The sequence below is a fragment of the Canis aureus genome, chromosome 7 (genome assembly GCF_053574225.1).
Source record: "Canis aureus isolate CA01 chromosome 7, VMU_Caureus_v.1.0, whole genome shotgun sequence".
NCBI classification, from domain to species: Eukaryota; Metazoa; Chordata; class Mammalia; order Carnivora; family Canidae; genus Canis; species Canis aureus.
This window is the reverse complement of record NC_135617.1, coordinates 60,840,295-60,863,518: the sequence shown is the minus strand read 5'-3', so window position 1 is coordinate 60,863,518 and position 23,224 is coordinate 60,840,295. Positions and strand designations below refer to the sequence as shown.

At 56.9% G+C, this 23,224-nt stretch overlaps 1 protein-coding gene across 6 annotated transcripts in view; it reads left to right on the top strand.

The window, feature by feature from the left end:
- The window catches only part of TTBK1 (tau tubulin kinase 1), a 42,308-nt gene extending 19,701 nt beyond the window's left edge, over positions 1-22,607 (top strand). For 3 of the 6 annotated variants that reach the window (XM_077903935.1, XM_077903934.1, XM_077903936.1), the window contains exons 14-16: positions 2,627-2,896; positions 16,956-18,541; positions 19,214-22,607. In XM_077903935.1, the coding sequence (XP_077760061.1) occupies positions 2,627-2,896; positions 16,956-18,541; positions 19,214-19,604 (2,247 nt within the window). In that variant the 3' untranslated portion in view covers positions 19,605-22,607. The remainder of the gene's footprint in view (positions 1-2,626; positions 2,897-16,955; positions 18,542-19,213) is intronic. The other 3 variants (XM_077903937.1, XM_077903938.1, XM_077903939.1) reach the window with 2 other exon arrangements.
- The last annotated feature ends 617 nt before the right edge of the window (positions 22,608-23,224 follow it).

The window sequence follows — 23,224 nt, the reverse complement described above, 5'->3', positions numbered from 1 at the left end:
AGAGCTGCACTGCTCTCAGCACCTCACGTATTTCACGCGTGTCTTCCTTAAAACAGTAACATAAATAAAGCAACCCCCCACCCCGTCCCTTAAAAGATAAGGAAACTGAGGCTGGGAAGAGCTAATCCTTTAGCCCAGGGTCACCAGGGTTCAAGAGGTAAAGCCAGGTGAGTGCTGTCTGAGGCCTGTGTGGTTAGGAGAGGAGCAAACACAGGCCAGAGAGAGCCTGAGTACAATGTATGTGGGCCGTGCACACGTGTGTGCACCCACTGGCTGAGCCATGTCAGCAGGTGTGCCTTGGGCACAGCAGTGTGCACAGTGGCCTCTGCGTGTGTATGTGCGTGCACATGTGTGTGTGCATGTGTATGTGTGTGTGTGAGCACATGGGGGGGGGTGACACATTTTACCAAATATCTCAGTACAGCACGGTATAGGTGAAGCAGAGACCCTCCTTGTCAAGGGCAGAGGAAGACGGAGAGTGGACTGGCTCACTTGTTCCTTCTTTCTTTGATCTGGAGGGAGTCCTGATCCAGCCTGTGTGGGGGCTCCGAAACCCGGCCGCACATGGAATCAGTTTGTGGACTCCCCACCCTGCCACCTGCCTGTGGGGAATTCCCTCCTAGATCTAGCTTGCCCTGCTCAGCGTCTGATGTGTCAGCTTCCTCCTAACAGTGATCCTTAAAGATATGAGCACCCACAATGCTGTCACCTGCCCACCGTGGGGAGCAGGGACAGGGATAATGTGGAACCAGGCGCAATTTTAGAGCATTTATTGTTCCTTGGTGTGAATGCCGTGATACTTTAAACTTTTTCTTTACATACACCTCACTTTCTTCTCCAAGGAATTTAAGGTGCAAATTTGAAGTGGCTAGAAAGCTAAGGCAGAGGGGAAAACAGCAGAGTGTGTGATTTGGGGGAAGGATGTTTGCCATCCTTTGCCGGTTGTCTCTGGCTGATAACACAGCAGGTCAGCATTCTCTGAGTACATGGACCTTTGCTTGGCAGCCGCTAGAGCATTTCTCTGCCATGTGCCGGGCAGCGTGCTGGGGCCTGGGAGGCCAGAGATGAACAAGGCTTCATGGTCCTGCCCCTTTTGGAGCTCATACTCTAGAGAGGTGGGGCGGGGATGCCAAGGTGTGGACATGGATGTTTATTGCCAAGGGCCATAAGGTAGATAACGGAGAACTCTTCTTTGCTAGAATAGGGAGCCTGCCCGGGAAGCTGGGTGATCTCGCTAAGGTAGTACTTCAGCTGGGCGTGGAAGGTGATTGAAGGGGCAGGAGCATGCTGGGATTAGGTCCCCCTGGAAGGTGATCAAACTCTGGCTGGAGTCTTAAACTCAAGCTACACACAAGTGCTGTGAGAGGAGCTGTGTGCAGCTACTGAGACGCCTGTCTTTTGGATGGAGGGCCTTATACCCCTAATCCTCAGGGCAGCTGGGAGCAGCTCAGAAGGATCCTAGACTTGGCCAAAGAGAAGCAGAAGGGAAAGCAGGGTGGGGGCAAAGACACTCCCATCAGAATGTTCTCTCTCCTCCTCTCTCTGGTGGAGGTTCCACGTTGGATTCCTCTGCCCCCATCTGACATCTACAAGGAGGACACTGGAGCTGAGTGTCCTGGGCCTGCTCCTCCTTCAGCTCTCTGGCAGCTGGCCCAGCCCATCCTCAGGCCCCACCAAAAGCTATTTAAACTAGTTTCAGTCACAGGAAGAGCTAGGGGTCAAGGTGGAAAAGGTCTGGTGACACCCAAGCCAGCATTTCCATCCCCACAGGCCTGGGACACACAGGCCCACGTTCCCTTTTCCCCTCCAAGGGTAGGAGTGCAGGAGGGCACTGAGCTGTGGCTCAGCCAGCAGCTGGGGAAGAGACAGGGCAAAAGCCACTTTGGAGAAATGGTGGCAGTCTGCCCCTCCTCCTACCAGTGCCCTGTTCCTCTCCTCACTCTGAAGAGTGACTTAAAGAATAATCAGAAAGCTCACATAACACAGCGTTTACTCCACCGCCGTCCAAAGGGCTGTGCGCGTCCTAACGCCTAAGCCGAATGACGACAGCCTTAGGAAGTGGGAAGCATCGCCATCCGCATCTTACAGGGGAGGAAGCTGAGGCGCGAGGAGTGAAGTCACTTGCTTGAGGTCCCACCCAGGTCGGAAGTGGGGCGATGCGAACAGGAGAAGCTGGGCTCCAGAGGCCTGTCCGAGACCTCGCCACCCCGCCGGCTGCCGTGGGGGCAGAGGGCGCGCAGGGAGTGAGGAGTACGGAGAACAGCTGGGGGGACGGGTGGCAGGAGCAGCTGCAGAAGGGCCTCCCTGAGGGGCGGATTCCTCCGCCGCAGGGAACTCCGGCCGGGCCGGGCCGGGCTCGGGCAGCAAGGCTGCGCGGGGAGCTGAGCGGCCGAGGTCTCTGCAAGGAGGCCGCGCGTGCGGAGGGCCGGCGAGGAGGAGGAGCGGCGGGAAGGGAGCTGGCGGCCCGCGCCGAGGTGCTGGGGCGGTCGGGGCGGTGCGCGCACCCCTCGGGCCCGGCCGGGACGCCAGCGCCGCAGGGGCTGTGAGCGGTGGGTGGCCCCCGAGACGGAGCTGTCGAGTCTGTGCCTGACGCCTCTTTTCCCTCCACTCTCTTGGTCTCTTTCAGTTGGAGGAGGACAGACTCTCGGGGCACTCCCTCCCGCGGTACAGCCCTCTGCGACGACTGGCGTCCTCCGTGTTCTCCTCCTCCACGCTGGAGACCGAGCATTACCCTCACCCCGGCGGCGGCGGCTCCTCCGGTTCGCTCATTCAGCGCAGCCGCTCGGCGGAGAGCAGCCCCGTGCGGGCGCCCCACCGGCGCCACGCGCCCCTGGCCGCCGGCAACCACAGACTCGTGCCCTCGGTGCTCCGCATCTCGCGGTCCCAGCTGCAGCAGGTGTGGGCCCGCTTCACCCACAAGACCTAGGCTGGGCTCCCCCCCCTCCTGGAGGGGGCAGGTGGGGGGGGCGGGGCGCAGGCAGAGACCACGGTTCCTTCCCAGGACGCAATAACCACACACACACACCCATCCCGCCCATCTCGCAATACAGCCCCTCTGACGTCGGCCCACCGTACTGTAACGCCCCCACCCCGCCCCGCGGCTCCCTGGGCTCGGCTCGGTGCCAGCCCCATGGTGCAGGGAGCGGTGGGGCCGTTGGTGCAGCGGCAGGGACAGGGCGCAGACACTGGGCTGGAGCCACCAGTGCGTCCGGAGTCCAGTGGAAAGCAGGGCGTCGGAGACCAGGCTGCGTCAGGTCCGTCTAGCCCCGAGTTGATTCTGTTTAGTCTGCGATTCCTTGGCAGGGCGGGGGCAGGGCACTGGAGACTGCCTGGGGCAGTCTGTCTGCACCGGGCAAGGCTCAAGGCTCGGGGCAAGGCTCGGGGCAAGGCATGGGGCCCTGTGTCTGAGACGTGGGCCTGGCCAGCGGGGCTTGGGGTTTGGTGCCGGGTGCCTCCATACTCAGTGACGGGGTGGGGGGGGGAAGCAGTCCTGTGACTCAGTGAGCCTTCCCCATGCCATTGTCAGAGGACAGAGCCCCCACCTCCCACATCGGACCCAGTCTGGAGGCTGCTCTTCACCCAAGGCATGTGCCATCACCCCCTGCTGGGTTCGGTCACCTGCGGCCTAGCTCCTTAGGAGCTGAGGCTAGATGAGCGGGGGGCCTGGCATCTGCCCCTCGGAAGAAGCTGGAGCCGAGGAGTGGAGGGACCTGGTCTAGAAGCAGTGGCAGAGAGGGTGGTTGTTAAGGACAAGGTAGCATCTGTGAGCTCAGGACAAATCCCAGACAGCAGCAGCCCCACAGGTGCCCCCTCTTAGAGGCGGACTCCTTCCTGTAGGTGCTCAGCCAAGCCAGTTGGCCTCCAGGTGCCATGGTGAAGACAGAGCACAGGGTAGGTGCATCAGCCAGGGACATGGAGCTGTCTGGAGGGTCAGGATGCCAGATTGCTATGTCCTTTCTGCTCATTTCTTAGCCCCCAACCTGTCACCACAGGGACCTCCAAGGTTCCCTTTCCTCATTCCTGCCCTTGACAGCCAGCACCTGTTTCCCTGGGCAATGGAGTAGTGGTGAAGAGGTGAAGAGGGTGCCAGGAAGGGTAGTGCCTATACAGAAAGGGAAGGAAGGGATGAGACCCGAAGGTTTGCAAAATATTTATTGCATTGAGGCTGCATCTGTGTATATGCTTGTGTGCATGCAAGTATGCTTGTGAGTACGAGTGTGCTTATATATGAGCACTTGTGCATGTGGCAGGGTGCCCATGGATAGATGCTCAGGCTGTGCACTGCACAAATCCAGAGAGTACCATTTACATGGACCCTAGTGTGAATGACACCACTGAATCTGCAGTGTTGCAGTCCTATGTGTGGAGGCGTGTGTGAAGGTGCAGTGTGTGTGTCAGGGAGTCAGAAAAATATTTGTGCAGTCCTTGGTAGTTTCCTATGTACCTAGTCTCATCCTGGCTCCTCTCTCTACCCTCTTTGCCCCCTTGACTTCTTCCTTCCCAACTCAACTCCCTCAACTCCCCAGCTATCTCTGGCTGGAGTAGAGGCCTCAGGGTCCTTACCCCAGCTTGGGGATGTCCTAAGTGAGTGGGCAGTGCTGTTTGGCTGAAGTGTCCTCAGGGACGGCTGGCACTGTGTATAGCTCATTCACCTCAGCTATGCCCACACCCACTATATTATTTTCTCAAAATCTGTTCTTTGTTGAAGATGTCTGGGCCAACAGCCCCTTCCTCATCTAGGAATGAAAGCCAGACTCATGCCCTAGGACTTGTGCCTCACCCTCATGCACCGCATCCTAGCTGCTCACTTTTGAACCTCCCCAAGTCCAAGTCTCTGTTGCCCTCCAGTCTGTTTTGGGGTGGCTCTGTACCCTGCTATGGCAGAGGGTAGAGGAGGGGCCAGGGTAGAACCCTTGAAAAGAAAGGACAGAAAACACAAAGCACAAAGGTTAGGGGGTGGGATGAACAGTAGCCCCACTCCCGCCTTCCGGCACTGCCCCCTGCCCTCCCCCTCTACCCTCCAGCCCTCTTCCCCATCCTCCCCAGCTAGTGGCAGAGGGTGAAGTGAAAGGGAGTCTGTCCACCAGCAGCTCCAAAAGTCAGCAGCCGTGGGGGAAGGCCCATACTATCCGGGGTTAGATGAAACCAAGCACTCTGTTATCCGGCATTCCCTTCCAGAGGGTTCCATTACCTGAGCACAGCTCCCAACTCAGTGACCAGAACCCTGAGGTACTCTAAGATCCCAAAGTGCCTTGTGACTTATCAAAGATGATGGCACTAGCTTCAGCCTCATTTTAGCATTAAATACATGTTTCTGTTTCCAAAGCCTTTGGAGGTAGGGAATCCTATTAAGCATTCCAAAGGTAGCTGAATTTTCACAGACACACACACACACCCCAAAACTGATACCTGTGGGAGAGGATGTGACCTCTAAAGTATGATCATAACTCAAACATTTTGTCCTTTGAGGGATATCCTCTTGCATACCCTCTCTGGTGGCAGGGAGAGCATCTTGTGAGCTATAAAGCTCAGAGCCAACAGAAGTGATCTTGATAACATGATTATCTTTTGATGGTGGCTCTGATTTCCGGAAATAGTGAAGGCCACTTGAAGCCATGTGTGTTGGGTCAAGTTCACGTGCAGCTCGGCAGAGCCATGTCTGGTTTGGAGTTGAGTTCCTTGTCTCTAGGTCCCAGGCTTCATAGGAAAGTTGTGAGTCTGCAGTGTTGTCGAGCTCTTTCTCTGGAGGTTTCCCAAAGAGGAAGTCAGAATGTTTCAAGAAATAATTCCCTGCTGGGGGAAAGTGCCCAGCCTCCCCAGGGTCAGCTTTGAAAAGAGGCAGCACTCCTTGCTGTACTTTGAAAATGGTGTTTTTGTACTTTATAGTCACACCCTGCATATAGTGATGGCTTCCAATTATTAATCTTTTTATTTTATTAAACGGTCACTGGCACACAGTGCAGAGTATGTGCCAGGCAGTGATCTAAGCACTTTACAAAATTAACTCATTTAATCCTCATAATAGCCTAGGAGGTCGATCCCAGTATTATCTGCATTTAATGGATTAATCAGAATGTTTAATTTACAAAAACAAAAACACCCGCCAATGCCGAATAACTGAGGTCTTGTTTTTGATGGGAGTTTTAGAGCATTTTAGTCTGCATAGTGATGTATTTACTGTCCTTTCTGCTTGGCCCCTCCTCTCTCCAAGAGGAAGGGAGTTGTCTGTGAGCCAGACTTCCCCTCCTTCTCCATTCCCACCTCGGTGGGGGATGGTGTGTGTGTGTGTGGGGTCACTCCAGAGTTGGTTGGGGTGGCCTACTCTCTCTCTCCAGAGACACCACCCTCTCCGTCCCACAAATCCAAGCATCCCAAAGCAGCTCTGGAGATTCAGCAAGTGGAGTAAGAGCTACAGTGAGAAGGCAGGTGCTCAGAATCATGACCTTGAGGTAGTGGGGGAGTCCTAGGCTTCAGGCTCACAGATGGGGCAGGCACGGGCATTGGTGAGCACTGGCCATGGGGATTTGAGTGTCAACAACTCACACCTCAACAGGGGCCAAGCTGTGTCAAAGAGTGGCCAGGTTTTGGGACTGTGGAAAATGGGAGACACACTCCTCCCATCCTCAGCTCAGCTAACTGTTGCCACAATCTTCCAATTTTTCTGTGAAATCATCCAATTTTTAATTATTGGCATCAAATTTTAAAAAACAATTTGTTTAAAGAAAAAAATCACTGTGAGCCAAACAAAACTGGTTTAAGGGCAGAGACTTGAACTTAGTTTGCAACCTCTGTGAGCCTGAGGACTCCCCACCCCCTTTAGTCCAAGGCTGCAGCACTTTAAGGGGGGGTGGTGTTCTTTCTAGGAACTCAAATCAGGTGGGCTTCTTAGAGGAGGCGGCTCACGGCCAGTGGCACTGTGTGTTGTGTGTACATGTCGGTGACCTCATGGTTTGTGTGCCTGAATGTGTGTGTGGGCCAGTGGACTTGTTTGTGGTAAGTAGGGTCCCCCTCAGTACTTTTTCTGATGGCGCAGGACCCTGGGTCAGTGAAAAAAACCCTCTAGTGAATTCTCAGCAATGAATAGACATCCCCACGCATTCGAGGCAGCTTGTGTCACAGCAATAACCACTCAACACTCACCCCAACCACTAGCATCCTAAACCCATCAATCTCCCTCCGGGTTTCCAGTTTTGGGGAAAATGGGCTGAGCCTTGCCCAGCATGAGGGGGAATGATGGCACCTCTGAGCCATGCTGGTATGTTAACTTTTGCTTCCCTAGCCAAGAGGGGTGAGCAGACCCCTTCAATCCCAGGAAAAGTTAGGGGCCCTTTCTGTAGAGGGTCCCAGGACTCTCCTTTTCTCTCCTCTGCCCTGCCTCGGTCCCTTTTTCTGGGGAGGGGTGGTGCTGTCTGTTCAGGCAGTGGTGGAGGGAGCTTGGGCCACTGGATGGCAGAGGAGCTGCAGCAAATGTATCTATATGGAGTGGCCGGGGGAGACTGTGTGGGCCCCTGGCTGTGGCAGAACCGAATATCCTCTGCCGTCTTTGGGTTGATTTGGTACCTGAGGATGGACGCATAGACCCTAAGGAGGGCCTGCCCATCACCCCACCTACCCCAAACTCCACTGAGGTTCCAGCCCAAGGGCAGGACTCAGCCCACCCCCATAGGCAGTCCTTGGTAACAAGGAGTGTGGCAAATCATTCTCCTTAAGTTGGGGGGCATGTCCCCAAAGTTGGCATTATTCTCATTAAGGACAGAGGTGTCCCCTGGGACTTGTGGGTCAGCCTCCGAAAATTTTAAAGCATCCTTCTCCCTAAGGGAGAGGCTCCCAGCCTGAGGACCACATCCCTCAAATATCCCCAGTGGTTCCCCATACCACCCAATGGGCTTCCCAGCTCAGGACACCCCGGAGCCTGAGTGGACCCCTTCCCCCAAGCAGAGTTGAGAAACAGTGGGGGGGAGGGGCAATGAAGCCAAAGGACTCTGGGAACCCCCCCTAGACCGCGCCTTCCACTTGGCTCCGCCGCCCACAGTCCCACCACTTACCCTCCCTTCTACCTGCACAGGCTTTGCGGGTGCGGGGGTGGTGAGGTGGGGTTCACCTTGCCACGACTCACTGGCCCTCACACGCACACACACATGCACACGCACGCCCCATCGCTGCGCGCCCATTTCATCCACTGTCGGGACAGCACACTAGCAGCCCCCGCCGGAGAGCACCCGGGCCGCGCTCCCGGGCACCTCCCGCAGGTTCAGAGCTCCACTGCAGCAGGACCCCGAGCGCCGCTCCCGCCCCGCCCCGCCCCCCCCGCCGGCACCCGCGGCCCGCGCGCCTCGAATGTACGGTCCGTCTTTTTCACTAGCTGCTACGCGCGCGACCGGAGCACCGGCCGGCCCCGCCCCCGCCCGCCCCCGCGCGCCCCCGGGGACCTGAGCCCCACCCCCTCGCGGAGCTGCCTGCTGCTAAAGTACCCCCGCCCCCGGGGAGCCCTCCCCGCCGCCCCGCACTCGCGCCCACTCGGTTTGCTTCCCCCGCCGGCTCGCGGCCGCTGGCCCCCGGCCCCGGGGCGGGGGGCTCGCCCCTCAGTGCTTCCAGGGCTGGGGTGCAGACGAGGGGCTGGGAGGGGGAGCTGGGTTCTCCAGCTCCAAGGGCCCCCGTCGCTCCACCCCCGATCCCTGTTACCTCGCCGCCCACAGCCTCCCCTGCCCCTCAAAATTGGCCTTGCAATTGGATGCCAAAGAGCCCAGAGTTGAGGGGGGAGCCAAGCTTTGAGCCTCGGTCTCTCAGAGCCACCCGACACCCCCTTTTTGCCCGCGCCTCCACGCCCGTGTCTCCTGTGCCCCACCCCGCTCCACGACTGAGGGCCCTGGGGGGTCCCACACATGCCCCCACTTCCAGCTGTTCTCCCTCCCCACCCCGAAAATAAATCTCAGGGACCAACATCTGCTTCCTTTGCACTTGCTCCGTCGACCCCCCCCATTGGAGAGGCTTCCGCGGGGGAGCAGACGGGGTGGGGGGCCCTTACGTTTGACAGTATTTAGCAAGGAGAGGGTGGCCCCTGCCCCCTGAGAGTGGGACTGGTGGGAGGGGGAAGCTCAGCCCCGGGCCCAGCTGAGCCCCTTCCTTCCAGGGACCCGAGGATCCCCTCCCAGCGTCGGGAGACGACGCCTCCTAATCGCGGTGGGGAGAGGAGCGAGGGATGGGAAGGGGGTTGGGGAGAGGACCCTTCCGGAAGTCCCGAATTCCAGCCAGTTTATTCCTAAGCCTCCCCCTCCCATTAATTATACCCCCCCCCTTTTGTACTGCAATAATACTGTATTATAAGCTTGCACTATTCCCCGACCCCGGCCAGCATAAGCATGCACGAAAAACTCAAAACCACACACACACACACACACACACAGGACGATGGGACGCTTTTTTTTCCTTTCTCTCTCCGGGGTGCGTCCTCAGTGTACATAGCGGCGTCGGGGGGCTCTGGGCCCGGGTGGAAAAGCAGGCACTGAGCCCCCGCCCCTAGACTGCGAGTACTGTACAAATCCAACACTTGAAGCCGACACGCACACGCGCGGCGCCGCCACGGGGGTGGGACACGGACACGCACTCACGCGCACACGGCCGCGCACGGGTGGGGGTGGGGGGCGCCCCGCCGTCACGCGTCGCTGTGCGAGGGATCTTGTGCCTTTTTAAGTCCCTGTATGTTAATGCAGACAATCCGGAGAGCTTGTGTACTACCAAATCCTGATTAAAGACGCCTTCCAGGAACCTGCGCCTCGCCTGCTTTCTTTTCATCATCCTTCCTAACCCACCACTGGATGCAGACCCCAACTCTGGGGTGCCAGGCTGGGCAAAAGGCAGGGCCTAGATTTGCTGATTCTGGAATGGGGGTGGGGTAGGGGGTGGATTCCAGGTTAATGGATCCAACCCTACCTTCCCTAAGACAGGGATGAGTGGTGCCTGGGAGGGGAACCCTAGGAGGTTTCCTCCTGGTTAGACTCCAGTAACCCTCACCCTGCTGGCTGTCTCCTTTAACCCAGAAGAAGGTTTTGGGGATGGACCCTGGTCTCTGGGGACCCACTCCACATTGTCAACTTGCAGGAGGAGGGATGGGAAGTAGGAGGGTGAGCAGTTAGATCTGTTCTCTGTGAATCAGTTGATGGAAGCCAATTCTGTGTGTGTGTGTGTGTGTGTGTGTGTGTAAGGCAGAGAGCCCTGTGAAAGGACCTCGGAGCCTTTCCCTGCCCCTCTGCTCTGATGGGGGATCTCAGATAGCTCTGGCCTGGGGGATAGCGAGAGAGTGGATTGTACAAAGCCTGGGGGTGGTGATGGGTGGGGAGAGAATATGGATTGAGGTCCATGAGAGGAGTGGGACAGGAAGGGGAGGATTACAGAGACTTTGGGTCCTGCAGAGAGAGAAGGTATAAGAGGGGAGGAGGCTCTCCCTCCTTCTCTGGGTCCCGGACCCTAGCCCATGGAGCCACACTTCACTCCTTGGAGCCTAGAGCAAGTATGGGGGCCGCTAGAGGGCAAGCTATGGATGCATTTCTTCACACACACACACACACACACACCCAGGAGCATTTAGAACGTCCCCATACTGTCAGCTCCTAGCCCTGGGACAGGCAAGGATGGGCTGGGGACACAGATCTGAGAGTCAAGAGTGTGAAGATATGTATAGATGTAGGGTAGGCAACCACCTCAGGTCATCTTACCCCTTCCACCCAGATGAATGTCCACAGCCAGTGTGCTCAGGCAGGTGGCACTTTGGGGTGTGGGGTGGAGGAGCCAAGGGAGGGCTCCTGGCTTGGCAGATATGGTTTGAGAGCAGAGACCCAGACAGATAGACAGGTGAGAAACTGGGAAAGGCAGTGGTGGGCAGAAGGGGCTGCACTGCTTCCTTCTCATATCCAGTTTTCAGGGGGGGCAGTTATGGCAATCGGGTTCCCCTGAGGAGGAGGAGAGATGGGAAGTGTGCCTGGGGTGGCTGCTAAGGGAGGGGGGGCACTGCTGTGAGAGGATTGCTGGGGAGCGAGAAGGTGTCACGGCCCAGCCTCTGGCTTTGATCACTCAGCAGCCCCCCTTCTCCGGCCTTGGGACTGTGGGCTGAAGTGCAGTGTGCAGGGTCTGGGCTTGGCCAGGGTCCAAGCAGGAGAGCTGCTCTCTGTACTCTGTCTGGAGAGTGGGGTAACCTGTCCCTGGTGTCCCGTGTCGCTGGTATCAGACAAGTCAAGGCTGAAGAGAGCCCAGTTTTGATGACAGGGAGGGATCAGAGGCTGCTCCATCCACCTCCTTCCACTTTTCCTGTTCACTGGAGTAAACATGGACTTGGCGGGGCTCTGAAGCCTTTGGGTCTGGGCTCATTGGAGGCCAGGGGACGGCAAGGGCTTTCATTCTCTCTGAGGTTCTCAGCTCCAGTGGCCTGCCTCCCCTCCTCCATGATTCACCCTTACCACATCCGCCTTTCATGAAACTCCATCAGAATCACCGGGGAGCTTTAAAACAGAGAGATGTGGCTGGGCCAGCAGGACAGGAGGGAGACATGACCTACAGAATCTGGAAGGACTCAGGGTTCTGTAGGTTTAAAAAACACACCCAGGTAAAACTGTGCCAAGCCAACTGGAGAACCACAATAAGCAAATTAGAATCATAAAGGGTCGCTTGTCTTGGGAAGGGAGTAGGAAGGTGTGAGATCTCCAGGCCCTGATTTTCCCTTGTTGACACCCAGTACACTTGTTGCCCTCTGAGCTGAAATGGGAGAGTGTCACTGCTGTCCTCCTCCCATGGGGTCTGCAAGCCTACAGGGCCAAGCATGCAGAGGCGGCCTAAGGTCTAATGATCACTGGTGGAATGAACAAGCACAGGAAGGCATGGGCAAATGGGTGAATATTCACTGAGCTCAGGCATTCAGGAGAGGCTGGAAGAGTGTGAAGGACTTGCCATTCTCTGAGGAGGGAGAAACTTGAGCCCAGGCCTGCCCTCCCCAGCAAGAAGCCAGATGGGGAGTGGTGGAGGTATTCTGAAATGGAAAACCCAGCATGGAAAAAAAAAAACAAAACAAAACAGCATGTCCAGATGCCCATGGGCTGGTCAGTGATCCTTGGGGCAAAGCTGTCCCCACTCTGAGGTTCGTGGCTCTCCTGCTATAGGGCAGAGGGTCTCAGCTTTCCCTGCATGGGAGGGTGGGAGGCCAGTGAGGCGATGGAAAGAGTTTGGGGCTCTGGGCCACCTGGTCGATATGCTTTGTGAAGTGGGTGTGCCGGTGCCCCTCTCCAGGCCTGTTTCCTAATCTGACATTGTCACTGATGCCTGATTTCAGTTCTCAGTGTCCGTCCCTCCCATGTAACGGAAGGTGAGAGCAGGATGCCTGGGTGGCTCAGCGGTTGATTGTCTGCCTTCAGATCCCAGGGTCCTGGGATAGAGTCCTACACTGGGTTCCCTGTGGGGAGCCTGCTTCTCCCTCTGCCTATGTCTCTGCCTCTCTCGAATAAATAAAGTCTTAAAAGAAACAAAAACAAAACAAAACAAAAGAAACAAAACACAACAGAAGGGAGGGCTTTGAGATGGAAGGAGAGAGGGTTCCAGATATGATCATCTAACATGTACACTGTGAGTGGAGGGTCTGTCCTATGGATGGGGCTTTTCTTTTCTTTTCTTTTCTTTTCTTTTCTTTTCTTTTTTTTCTTTTCCTTTCCTTTCTTTCCTTTCCTTTCCTTTCCTTTCCTTTTCTTCTTTTCTTTTCTTTTCTTTCTTTTTCTTTTCTTTTCTTTCTTTTCTTTTCTTTTCTTTCCTTTCCTTTCCTTTTCTCTCTTTTCTTTTCTTTTCTTTTTTTTAAAGATTCTATTTATTTATTCATGAGAGACACACACACACAGAGGCAGAGACACAGGCAGAGGGAGAAGCAGGTTCCATGCAGGGAGCCTGACGTGGGACTGGATCCCAGGCCTCCAGGATCATGCCCTGGGCTGAAGGTGGCGCTAAACCACTGAGCCACCCAGGCTGCCCGGATGGGGCTTTTCTAAAGAGATCCAGGGCCTGGCCAGAGGAAAAGGAAGTTCTGCTAGGGATGCTTAAAGTGTTAGAGATAGGCCAGGGCAAATAGGCAGAGGTGCTGCTGGGTGGGATGCATCTGGTGATGGGTGAACGAGTTCTGAGCTGGACAGGAGGGGGACATGATCAGAGCTCTGTGTCTGTCTGTAGGGTCCCCAGCATCTATGCCATGGGCACACCTCGGGATCTCACAGCACCCCCTCCACCTCTGCCCAGTCATCTTTTGCCTTACTGTTGGTAACTAAGCACGGCAGAGGGCCCCAGCACAAGGTCTGGCATAGAACCAGGGCTTAATGTTTGCTAAATGAATGAATCCATGAAGAATGAGAATGGTGTAGAAAAAGAAAACAATTGCTAGGGACTTCTGGCCTAGATGTGAAGAAGACAATGTTCTAAGAAGTCCCCTGCCTGGCTCAGACAGGGTGGGCAAGGGTCCTGTCTGGGGTCTCATGCTATCCCATCTTGCACCCCCCCTTATCACGTCCTCATGGATGGTCTGATCATGAGAAAGGTTATGGCAGTTGAGGAGGGGAGAAGTCACAGCCTTGGGCAGATCCTCAGCTTCGGGGATTCCTGCCTTTGCCTCTACCAGCCTTTGGGCTATTTTGCACAGGCACCTCAACTGGGAGAGCCCTTTATCTTCTTGCTACCCTATCTCCCATAGGTGTGGCACCCAGGCATAGCTGGGGTTGGAGGGAGGCAGTGATGTCCAAACCAGAGGAGCAGGGAAGGTGGCAGGAGGCAGGGGTGGGAGGGAGCTGATGTGTATTGAGCAACTGCTCTATGCTAGACCCATTGCTTATCTGACCTCATTTATGATCACAACCTCTGTGGAGTATGCATTATCCCAATTTCATTTCCTTTTTGGTCAAATGTAGGTTTTTTAAATTTTTAAATTTTTAAAAATATTTTATTTATGAGAGAGAGAGAGAGAGAGAGAGAGAGGCAGAGACACAGGCAGAGGGAGAAACAGGCTCCATGCAGGGAACCCGATGCGGGACTCGATCCCGGGACTCCAGGATCATGCCCTGGGCCAAAGGCAGGCCCCAAACCACTGAGCCACCCAGGTGTCCCAGTTTTGTTTTGTTTTTTTTTTAATTTAAATGCAATTAATTAACACATCGTGCATTATTAGTTTTAGAGGTACAGTTCAGCAATTCATCAGTTGTATATAACATCTAATGCTTGTCCCATCACGTGCCAGTGTCCATCACCCAGTTATCCCATCCCCCACTATATTCCCTCAGTTTGTTTCCTAGAGTTTTTTTTTTTTTTAAGATTTTATTTCTTTATTCCTGAGAGACACAGAGAGAAGCAGAGACAAAGACAGAGGGAGAAGCAGGTTCCCCACAGGAAGCCCAATGTGGGACTAGATCCCCGACCCAGATCATACCCTGAGCCAAAAACAGATGCCGAACTGCTGAGCCACCCAGGTGTCCCTTGTTTCCTAGAGTTAAGAGTCTCTCATGGTTTGTCTCCCTTTCTGATTTTGTCTTATTTTCTTTTTCCTTCCCTTCCTCTATGATCCAGTGTTGTTTCTTAAATTCCACATAGGAGATCATATGATTATTGCCTTTCTCTGATTTATTTCGCTCAGCATGGTATCCTCTAGTTCCAGCTGAATCGTTGCCAACCAATTTCACTTCCTAATAGAGAGATTGCACACTTTGTGAAAACAAGGACCATATCTGTCTTAGTCAATACATAATCCACAGATTCACAGCCTCCCCCACGGTGGCCAGGACAATAGACATTCCAGGACTTCTTCAGGGAGGGAGGGAAGAAAGAAAGAAGAAAGAAGAAGAAAAGAAAGAAGAAAGAAAGAAAGAAGGAAAGAAGAAAGAAAGAAAGAAAGAAAGAAAGAAAGAAAGAAAGAAAGAAAGGAAGGAAGGAAGGAAGGAAGGAAGGAAGGAAGGAAGGAAGGAAGGAAGGAAGGAAGATCCTCAAGGGGCTCAGTGAAGTGTCTCTAAGGGACAGATGTGGGGGAACAAGTAGAAAGGAGGGTGATGACACCTGCTTGGCAGATGAACAGGAAGGTTTTTTTGGAAGGTTGGTTGAGGGATCCCTGGGTGGCTCAGTGGTTTAGCGTCTGCCTTTGGCCCAGGGCCTGATCCTGGAGTCCCGGGATCGAATCCCACGTCGGGCTCCCTCCCTGGAGTCTGCTTCTCCCTCTGCCTGTGTCTCTGCCTCTCTTTCTCTGTGTCTCTCATGAATAAATAAATAAAATCTTAAAAAAAAAAAAAAAAAGGAAGGCTGGTTAGACAGGAAGGAGCTCAGTCTTAGAGGAAGGATAGGTATGTGTTATGTGAGTAGAGTGAATGACAGGGACCCCAGGCGGAGGAAACTGCCAGAGGGAAAGACAGGAGTGTGAGAAGCATAATACATTTAGGGAACTACTGGTGGTAGCATCAGCACGGCTAGAACACAAGGCAGGGATCCAAGGGAGTTGTTAGAAGTGAGGTTAGAGGAGGAGGTAGGAGCCAGCCCATGGGGGTGGGGCAGCGTTGTTATGTGCCAAGCCAAGAACTGGAACTGTCCCCTGAGGACTGTGGGGCTACTCTGGGTTTCTGTATGTTTGAAGCAGAGATAGGATCAGATTTAAGTTTCAGGAAGATCACTCTAGCAGCTGTAGGGAGGAGAGATGGGCAGAGCTGGCAAAAGAACACAGGCCAATGGCTGGGGAACCCCCGGGCAGGTTAGGGCTGTGCCCCTGGGGTTGAGGCAGCTGACACAGAAGTTTAGGAAGAATACTTGGCAGGACTCCCTGCAAGTCTAGATGGCACCTGAAAGTGTTGGAGGTGTCAGATCTCTGGGCTGGATGGGCTGTGTTTTGGAAGATAAGGCCCAGCTGTTCAAAAAGGCCAACAAAGCACTGGCCACCTTCACCACCATCCCCACCTGAAACAAAAACGTGTCAGCGTTGATGGGGCCTGGTGCACTAGGGGTGCCTGGAGATGTGCATGTATTTGCGTGTGCACTCGCACGTGTGTGTGCATGAGTGTGTTCACTAGGGCAGAGCTAGACAAGATGTGAGCACTGAGGTCCTGAACACAGTGGGCAGGCCTTTCTAGTCTGGAAGGAAGGAGGCTAAGGGGAGATGTGGCAGGAGTCTAGATAACCAAGAACAGGCCATTATATTGCCAAGGGCTCTGCCCAAAGCTTCAAAAGGGAAAACTTACTCAGTGGAAAGAAACTGCCCTTCATAAGCTAGCTGTGAGTTCCTGGAGGAAGTGTGGACTCAAAACACACCTGTAGAGGGCTGGACAGTTCCTGACTGACAGGCCAGGACAGGGGAGGAGGGTAGGGGGTGCTGGGGCTCCAGGGGCCCAGCCTGCATGTTGGGGTGCAGAGGACAGGTGAACTCTGCCCTGGTCCTACACAGGCCCTGATGGCCCTGGTGGCCAACTCCCTGGCTGCAGAGAAACTGTGTTCTATGAGGAGGCAATGAGGGCTGACCCAGACACCTGCTGCTTCTTCCTGGACCTAGTTTCCTCCTCTGTCAAAGGGAGAGTTGATCTACATGGTGTCTATGATGTCTTACAGCTGTCATTGTCTCCTATTAACTGGACTAGAGCTGGTTCTGGGTTTTGGAGGAAAAGAGATGAGTGAGGGAGATGGGAGACAGGAGACAGAGAGATTGCCAGGATCAGGGCCAGGGGCCTCACGGGAATAGGAGCATGCACACAATCCTTCATGAGAGATGAGCACTCACTAGGTGCTGGGGACCATTCTAGGCCTTGGGGGATAGAGCAATGAACAGAACAGATCCAATGTCCCCCCTCATGGAGCACACACTGTGGTGCACACGCCTAGGCAAGTGGGCCTCCCAGCTTGTGGGTGAAGTCCAGGGCTCCTTGGGCCCAGCTAGGCAGGTGACCTCAGAGAGTCCCTGTGTGTGCCCTTTGCAGGTGTTCTCTGTGGCGCCCCCGTTCGAGGTCAATGGTCTCCCACGAGCTGTGCCTCTGAGCCTGCCCTACCAGGACTTCAAGAAAGACCTCTCTGATTACCGAGAACGGGCTCGGTTGCTCAACAGGGTCCGGAGGGTGGGCTTCTCCCACGTGCTGCTCACCACCCCCCAGGTCCCACTGGCTCCTGTTCAGCCTCAAGCTAACGGGAAGGAGGAAGAAGAAGAGGAGGAGGAAGAAGAGGAGGAGGAAGAGGAGGAGGAGGAAGAGGAAGAGGAAGAGGAAGAGGAGGAGGAGGAGGAGGAAGAGGAAGAAGAGGAGGAGGAGGAGGAGGAGGAGGAGGAGGAGGAGGAGGAGGAGGCAGTGGCTCTAGGGGAGGTGCTGGGGCCTCGCAGTGGCTCCAGCAGTGATGGGAGTGAAAGGAGCACTGATCGGAGCCAAGAGGGTGCCCCATCCACACTCTTGGCAGATGACCAGAAGGAGTCCAGGGGCCGGGCCTCCATGGCCGACGGGGACCTGGAGCCTGAGGAGGGCTCCAAAACGCTGGTGCTCGTCTCCCCTGGCGACATGAAGAAGTCGCCCGTCACTGCCGACCTGGCCCCTGACCCTGACCTGGGCACTCTGGCTGCCCTTACTCCTCAGCAAGAGCGGCCCCAGCCCACTGGCAGCCAGCTGGACGTGTCTGAGCCAGGCACCCTGTCCTCTGTCCTCAAGTCTGAGCCCAAGCCCCCTGGACCTGGGACAGGGCCAGGGGCCGGGGCAGTGACCACAGGGGCAGGAGGAGTGGCAGTCACCTCCTCACCCTTCACCAAAGTTGAGAGGACCTTTGTGCACATTGCAGAGAAAACCCACCTCAACGTTATGTCTTCCGGTGGACAAGCCTCCCGGCCCGAGGAGCTGGGTGCTGGGGGTGAGCTGGGTCTGGAGGCACCCTCTGACGGGAAGGCTGTGGAGGAGGGGGCCTCCGTGCCCCTGGAGAACGGCATCGCCCCGTCAGGGCTGGAGAGCTGTGCTCTGTCTGCCCCTCCCGGGGACACCCCCTCGGAGGTGGCCACAGACTCACTGCCCAATGGCCCAGCCCTTGCCAACGGGCCAGCTCCAGCGTCCCCACCGGAGCCAGGCCCCGAGAAACTGGTCACCGTCTCCCCCAGCCGCCACGCCATGCCCGGCTCTCGCCCCAGGAGCCGGATCCCTGTCCTGCTGTCTGAGGAGGACACGGGCTCAGAGCCCTCGGGCTCCCTGTCGGCCAAAGAGCGGTGGGGCAAGAGGGCCCGACCACAGCAGGACCTGGCGCGGCTGGTGATGGAGAAGAGGCAGGGCCGCCTGCTGCTGCGGCTGGCCTCCGGGGCCTCGTCCTCCTCCAGTGAGGAGCAGCGCCGGGCCTCGGAGACGCTCTCAGGCACGGGCTCGGAGGAGGACACGCCTGCCTCAGAGCCCGCGGCCCCCAGGAAAGCGGGGCGGGCAGCCGCCACGCGGAGCCGCATTCCCCGCCCCATCAGCATCCGCATGCCCACGCCTGCTGCAGCCCAGCAGTCCCCCGGCAGACCCCACGGCGCTGCCCCCGCATCGGACACAGCCATCACCAGCAGGTGAGAAACTGCTGCCAGCCTGAGGTGGGCCCATGGTGACCCCAGAAGGCCTCCACCGGCAGGAGCTTCCCCAGAGCCAAGGTCAGGGCCCCGTGAGGATGCAGGATGGACCCTCAGCTACATCTCCTGTTCACCACCTCCCCAACTAACTGTCCCTTCTGACTCAGGTCCCAGCCCGGTCCCTGGGCTCAGGTGGGTGGCTACAGTGAACATGTCTAGAGGAGGGGGGGCCAGGGAGGCCAAGCTTGGGAAAGGTTCATGGGGGTCATTGGGGCTCACACATAGCCTCTGGTGTGCCCCGAGGCATTTGAAGCCGGAGGATTGAGACCAGAGTAGTTGGGAGAAAACACTATTCATATCAATGTAAACAGCGGTAGGTTATAGCGTAGAATGTAAAATCCATATGGACATTGAAAGATGAAATAGAACCGTCGAAGAGAGCCGGCAGCAAGCCCTCAGGTAGCAGCCCCGGAGTGTGTGGCCCTAGAGGTCCTGTCCTGGAGGATGCAGCCCCAGCCCTAGCTTACCCACCTGTGCCCTGTCTCCGCAGCCTCGGCCAGTGGAGGACGCAGGGCTCCAGGGCTCAGTGCTCAGATTCTGAAAATGTCTCTTCTTTTTTGTTTCTTTGCCCTCCTATTTTCTCTTGCCTTCCCCCCTCCCCTCCTCCCGCAGGCTCCAGCTGCAGAAGCCTCCGGGGTCGGCCGCCACCGCTGACCTCCGCCCCAAACAGCCCCCGGGCCGCGGCCCGGGCCCCGGGCGAGCCCCAGCCGGCACCAGGGCCCCCGCCCCGCGCAGTCCCGGCCCGCCCGCCTCCGCCGCGCCCCGCCATCCCAGCGCGTCCCCCCGGAGCCAGTCCCTGTCCCGCAAGGAGAGCTCCTCCCCCTCGCCCCAGGCCCGGCCTGCGGGGCCCCCGCCCCGGGGCGCCCCGCAGGCCCGGGCCCAGCCCGATGGCACCCCCTCCCCGGGGGGCCCCAAGAAAGGACCCAGAGGGAAACTCCAGACTCAGCGCGCAGCAACCAAAGGCCGGGCGGGGGTCGCGGAGGGCCGGGCCGGGGCCAGATAATGACGCGCGCGGCTCTCCGCGGGCCCCCCACCCTGACCCCGGCCCCGGCCCCGGCCCCGGCCCCGGCCCCCCACCCGCAGCCGGCCACACTGAAACAGCTCCCAGCACAGCCTTACGCGCCTGACGCGCGCCACCCGCGGCCCCAGCTTCCCGCCCGCACCCGCGAGGCCGCGCGCCAGCACTCGTCGCGCCCCCTGCCGGCCCGGCCCGAGGGGCACTCGGCGCCGCGGGGGCAGGGCCCGCCTCCCCGTCCTCCGCCCCCTCTCCGTGACCCCTGCCCTCCCCCTGCCGCTCTTCGGGTGGGGCAGGCTCACCCTCCGCCCCGGGGAAGGCTCAGCCACTTTTTCACCGAGGACTTCACCAATGGGGACGCCCCCCTCACCCGCCAGGCCTCTGCTGCTCTCCGTGCTCCCCCAGGGACCTCTGCTTACACCACCTGCGGCGCCTTTCCCTCCTCCCGGCCTTCTTCTAGCCCAAGTGCACCCACCCCCTCCCCCTTTGAGAAAGGCAGCCTCAGATTTCGGAAGTGGAAGTTCCAGGCTCCTCCCGGTCCCGGGGCCAACCCCGCAATCTCCTGGGAGCCAGTGGTGGTCCAAAAGGCCTCTTCTCAGCTACCAGACTGGGGGCGGGGATGTGTGTGTGTGCGCGAGGAGCTGGGACCTAAGGGCCATTGGTCTACTCAGGTGTGAGGAGGCAAGTCTGACCAGCCCCAAAGTCAGCTCCATCCTTGACACCCGTGTGGGGAGCAGTGGGCAAGTAATTGGGGGGCTGCTCTCCTGCACCCCTAGGGTGCAGAGTCCTCCTCCCCATAAATTTGTGTGGGTCCTCAGTGGGAACCATCGAGTATGTGTGGGCTGCCTTCCTGGGCAGGTGTTTCCCAATGGGAAGTTGGAGGGGGCTTTAAAAAAAGTTTTCAACCCCTCCCTTGGCCTCCTGATCTAGTGCTCAGGACCCCTCACCATCAGGAATTCCTTCTTGCCATCTAACCTCAGTCCTGCCTGCTGCAGTTTCAGCCGACTTCCCTCTCTCTTGAGTTCACTGGAGGTGAAGAATGGCTGGTTTTCATCTTCTCTGCACTGACCCTTTAGAGATTCAGGGATTCAGTTCTGGCCGGGTCACCCTTTCTGTTCTCCTGGGGTGGGAGGAGTGGGCTGGATCAGACCATCATCTCCCCCAGTGGGCAGAGACAGCAGAAATAGGCAGACAGACAGCTGGCCCCTGGACTCAAGGCAGAAAGGCCCTGCTAACTTCCAGATTGTGTGCTTGTGTGATGGGTCCAGCCTAAGCCCCCTTCTCCCCCAGCTAACCCTTCAGCCTGTCCCCTCTTGTACTAACCCCAACCCATGCAGCTGAGCTGTCCCTGTAGAGGGTGAGGGCTGTGCTGCTCCATGAATGGATATGGGGCTTCCTCCTGGGTCTGGCTCCTGCATAGCTCATCCCACCTCATCATGAGCCTCAACTGCCTACGTCTGGGCCACGCAGCACACAGGCTGCAGAAGGGACAGCCAGCTCTGTCTATCCAGGACAGGTCCCCTGCAGGCCTTCTCCATCCTCAGCAGCCTCAGCCTCTGTCCCCTGGCCTGGTCCCTCTGTTCTTCTCTGGGTCACAGAGAGCAAGGCAACCAGGGGAAGAGGAAGAAAGGCCCCAACATGTCCCAGTGGTCTGGCAGCATCCAACCACCATTGTTCCGAAGGATGCCCGTGAGGAAGTTGGCCCTGAGAGCAGCCTGGTGGTGCCAGCTGAAGCCCCTCTTGGAGAGTCAGCAGGCGTGGGCAGCTGTTTCCACACCAAGGTGGTGGCTTCTCTGCAAACCAGCCCAGGGGAGGACTCCAGGGTGGACAGCCTTCGAGGTCCATCTCATGCTGACGCAGAAGCTCCCAGAACACTCAGGAAACCTCTCCGGACAGAGCCCTCTTTGTCAACCCGAGACCCTCCCAAGACCTCTACTGCCCTCTGGGTCCAGCAGAGGGGGTGGAAGAGGGTCCACTCCCTCCCACCTAGAGCTTCTCCGAATGACAATCAGCTCGAGCCAGGTGGGGACCAGGGCATGACCCCTGGTGCCCAGGTCCTGGGCCTGCTCCTTGCCACCAACCGAACCGTGAATGTAGGGCCCCCAGCTTCACCCCTGCCCCAGGACCAATAACACCCTGGTTTGGTGTTGGGAGGAAAAGGGGGCAGCCTGAGAAAGCCCCAGGCCCATTCCACTCCCAGCTTCACCCAGCACTGGAGCTGGGCAGAGACGCAAAACCCTGTCTGCTCTTGGGATTCCAGACCTCCCTAGGGCTCCCATCTGACCTCAGGCCTCTGCGTCATTGAATGTCACCGAGGTGGGGGAGGCAGGGAAGGGGTAAGTATGGGAGGGGACTAGGCGACTGACTCTGCTCCTCTCCCCAGGAAGGATCTAGGGCAGAGGAAAACACACCTCCCAGTGTCCCCAACCCCAGCTGTAGCCTCTTCCCCCTCAAGCACCCATCCCCTCCACCACGCCCTACTAGTTCTGAACCCCTTCCCTATATAGGAGTGTCCACCGCCATAACCACCACCACCACCACCCCATCCTCCTAGCACTTCCCCATCGAGACAACCTGTGTCACTGGCTCAGATGCAGATCTGCTTACCCCAGAACATGTGCCCCCTTCCAAGCCACACTGTGCACGAAGCAGGTGCAGGAGAAGGGCTGTGCCCCAGGCACATGGGCTCCCCCTTTCCCAGCCCCTCACAGGGGCCTGGCTCAGTCTTCTCAGCTCCGGGGATCAGCCTTGGTGGGTATGGAGTGGGTGGCAGGGAGGTGCCCTCCCCCTCCCCCAGGGAAGCCACTGAAGAATGTTTACATGCCAAACAGAATGTAACACCCTCCCCACCTCTTCCCAGTCACTGCATGGCCTCTGTCCACCCTGCACCTGTCCACCCCCACCCCCAACACCCTGGAAGCCGCTGTCATGATTAGATCGGGTCTTGGAAGGGAAGTAGCCATCACACCATTAAAAAGCCTGTGGACCTTTCGTTCTGTTGGCCTGGACTCTTCTTCCTTTGGGGAAGAGGGCAAAGCCCAGGTCTGGGGGTGGGCAGGGGAGAAGAGTGCAAGTTGGTGGGCAAGTGGGGATTGACTGTCATAGAGGCAGATTGTCTCTACAGAGATGGAAACTGAAGCTTACAGGACAGATACAGGCTCAAACTGAGTGAAGAGGGCTACCCTCTGTCTCCAACAGCAAAGCGTGCATCCTGTCAGCTTCCCAGGCTGTCTCTCCAAGATCCAGGATACTTGAGTCTAGCTTTATGCCGAGGGAGAGAGGAAGGAGTTTCATTGCCTCAAAGTTAACAGACACAAGTGTTTGGTAAATCATAAAGCTAAGCAGCTCACAGGCAAAGAGAAACAATGGTCATTATTCTAGCCACATCTACAGAAATTATAAATGAATGTAGCCTATGACCTACCACCTCCGCTTCTAGAAACATAGCCTATAGATAGATGGCCATGTAAACTTGCCAAATTCCATGTATTCAAAGTTACTCATTGCGGTATTCTGCACGAAACCCCACAAAACCTCAGCTGCGATCTCACACTCAAAACGTCTGGAAATGAGAGCTTTTTTATTAGATTGGCACAAGTTCATCTGGT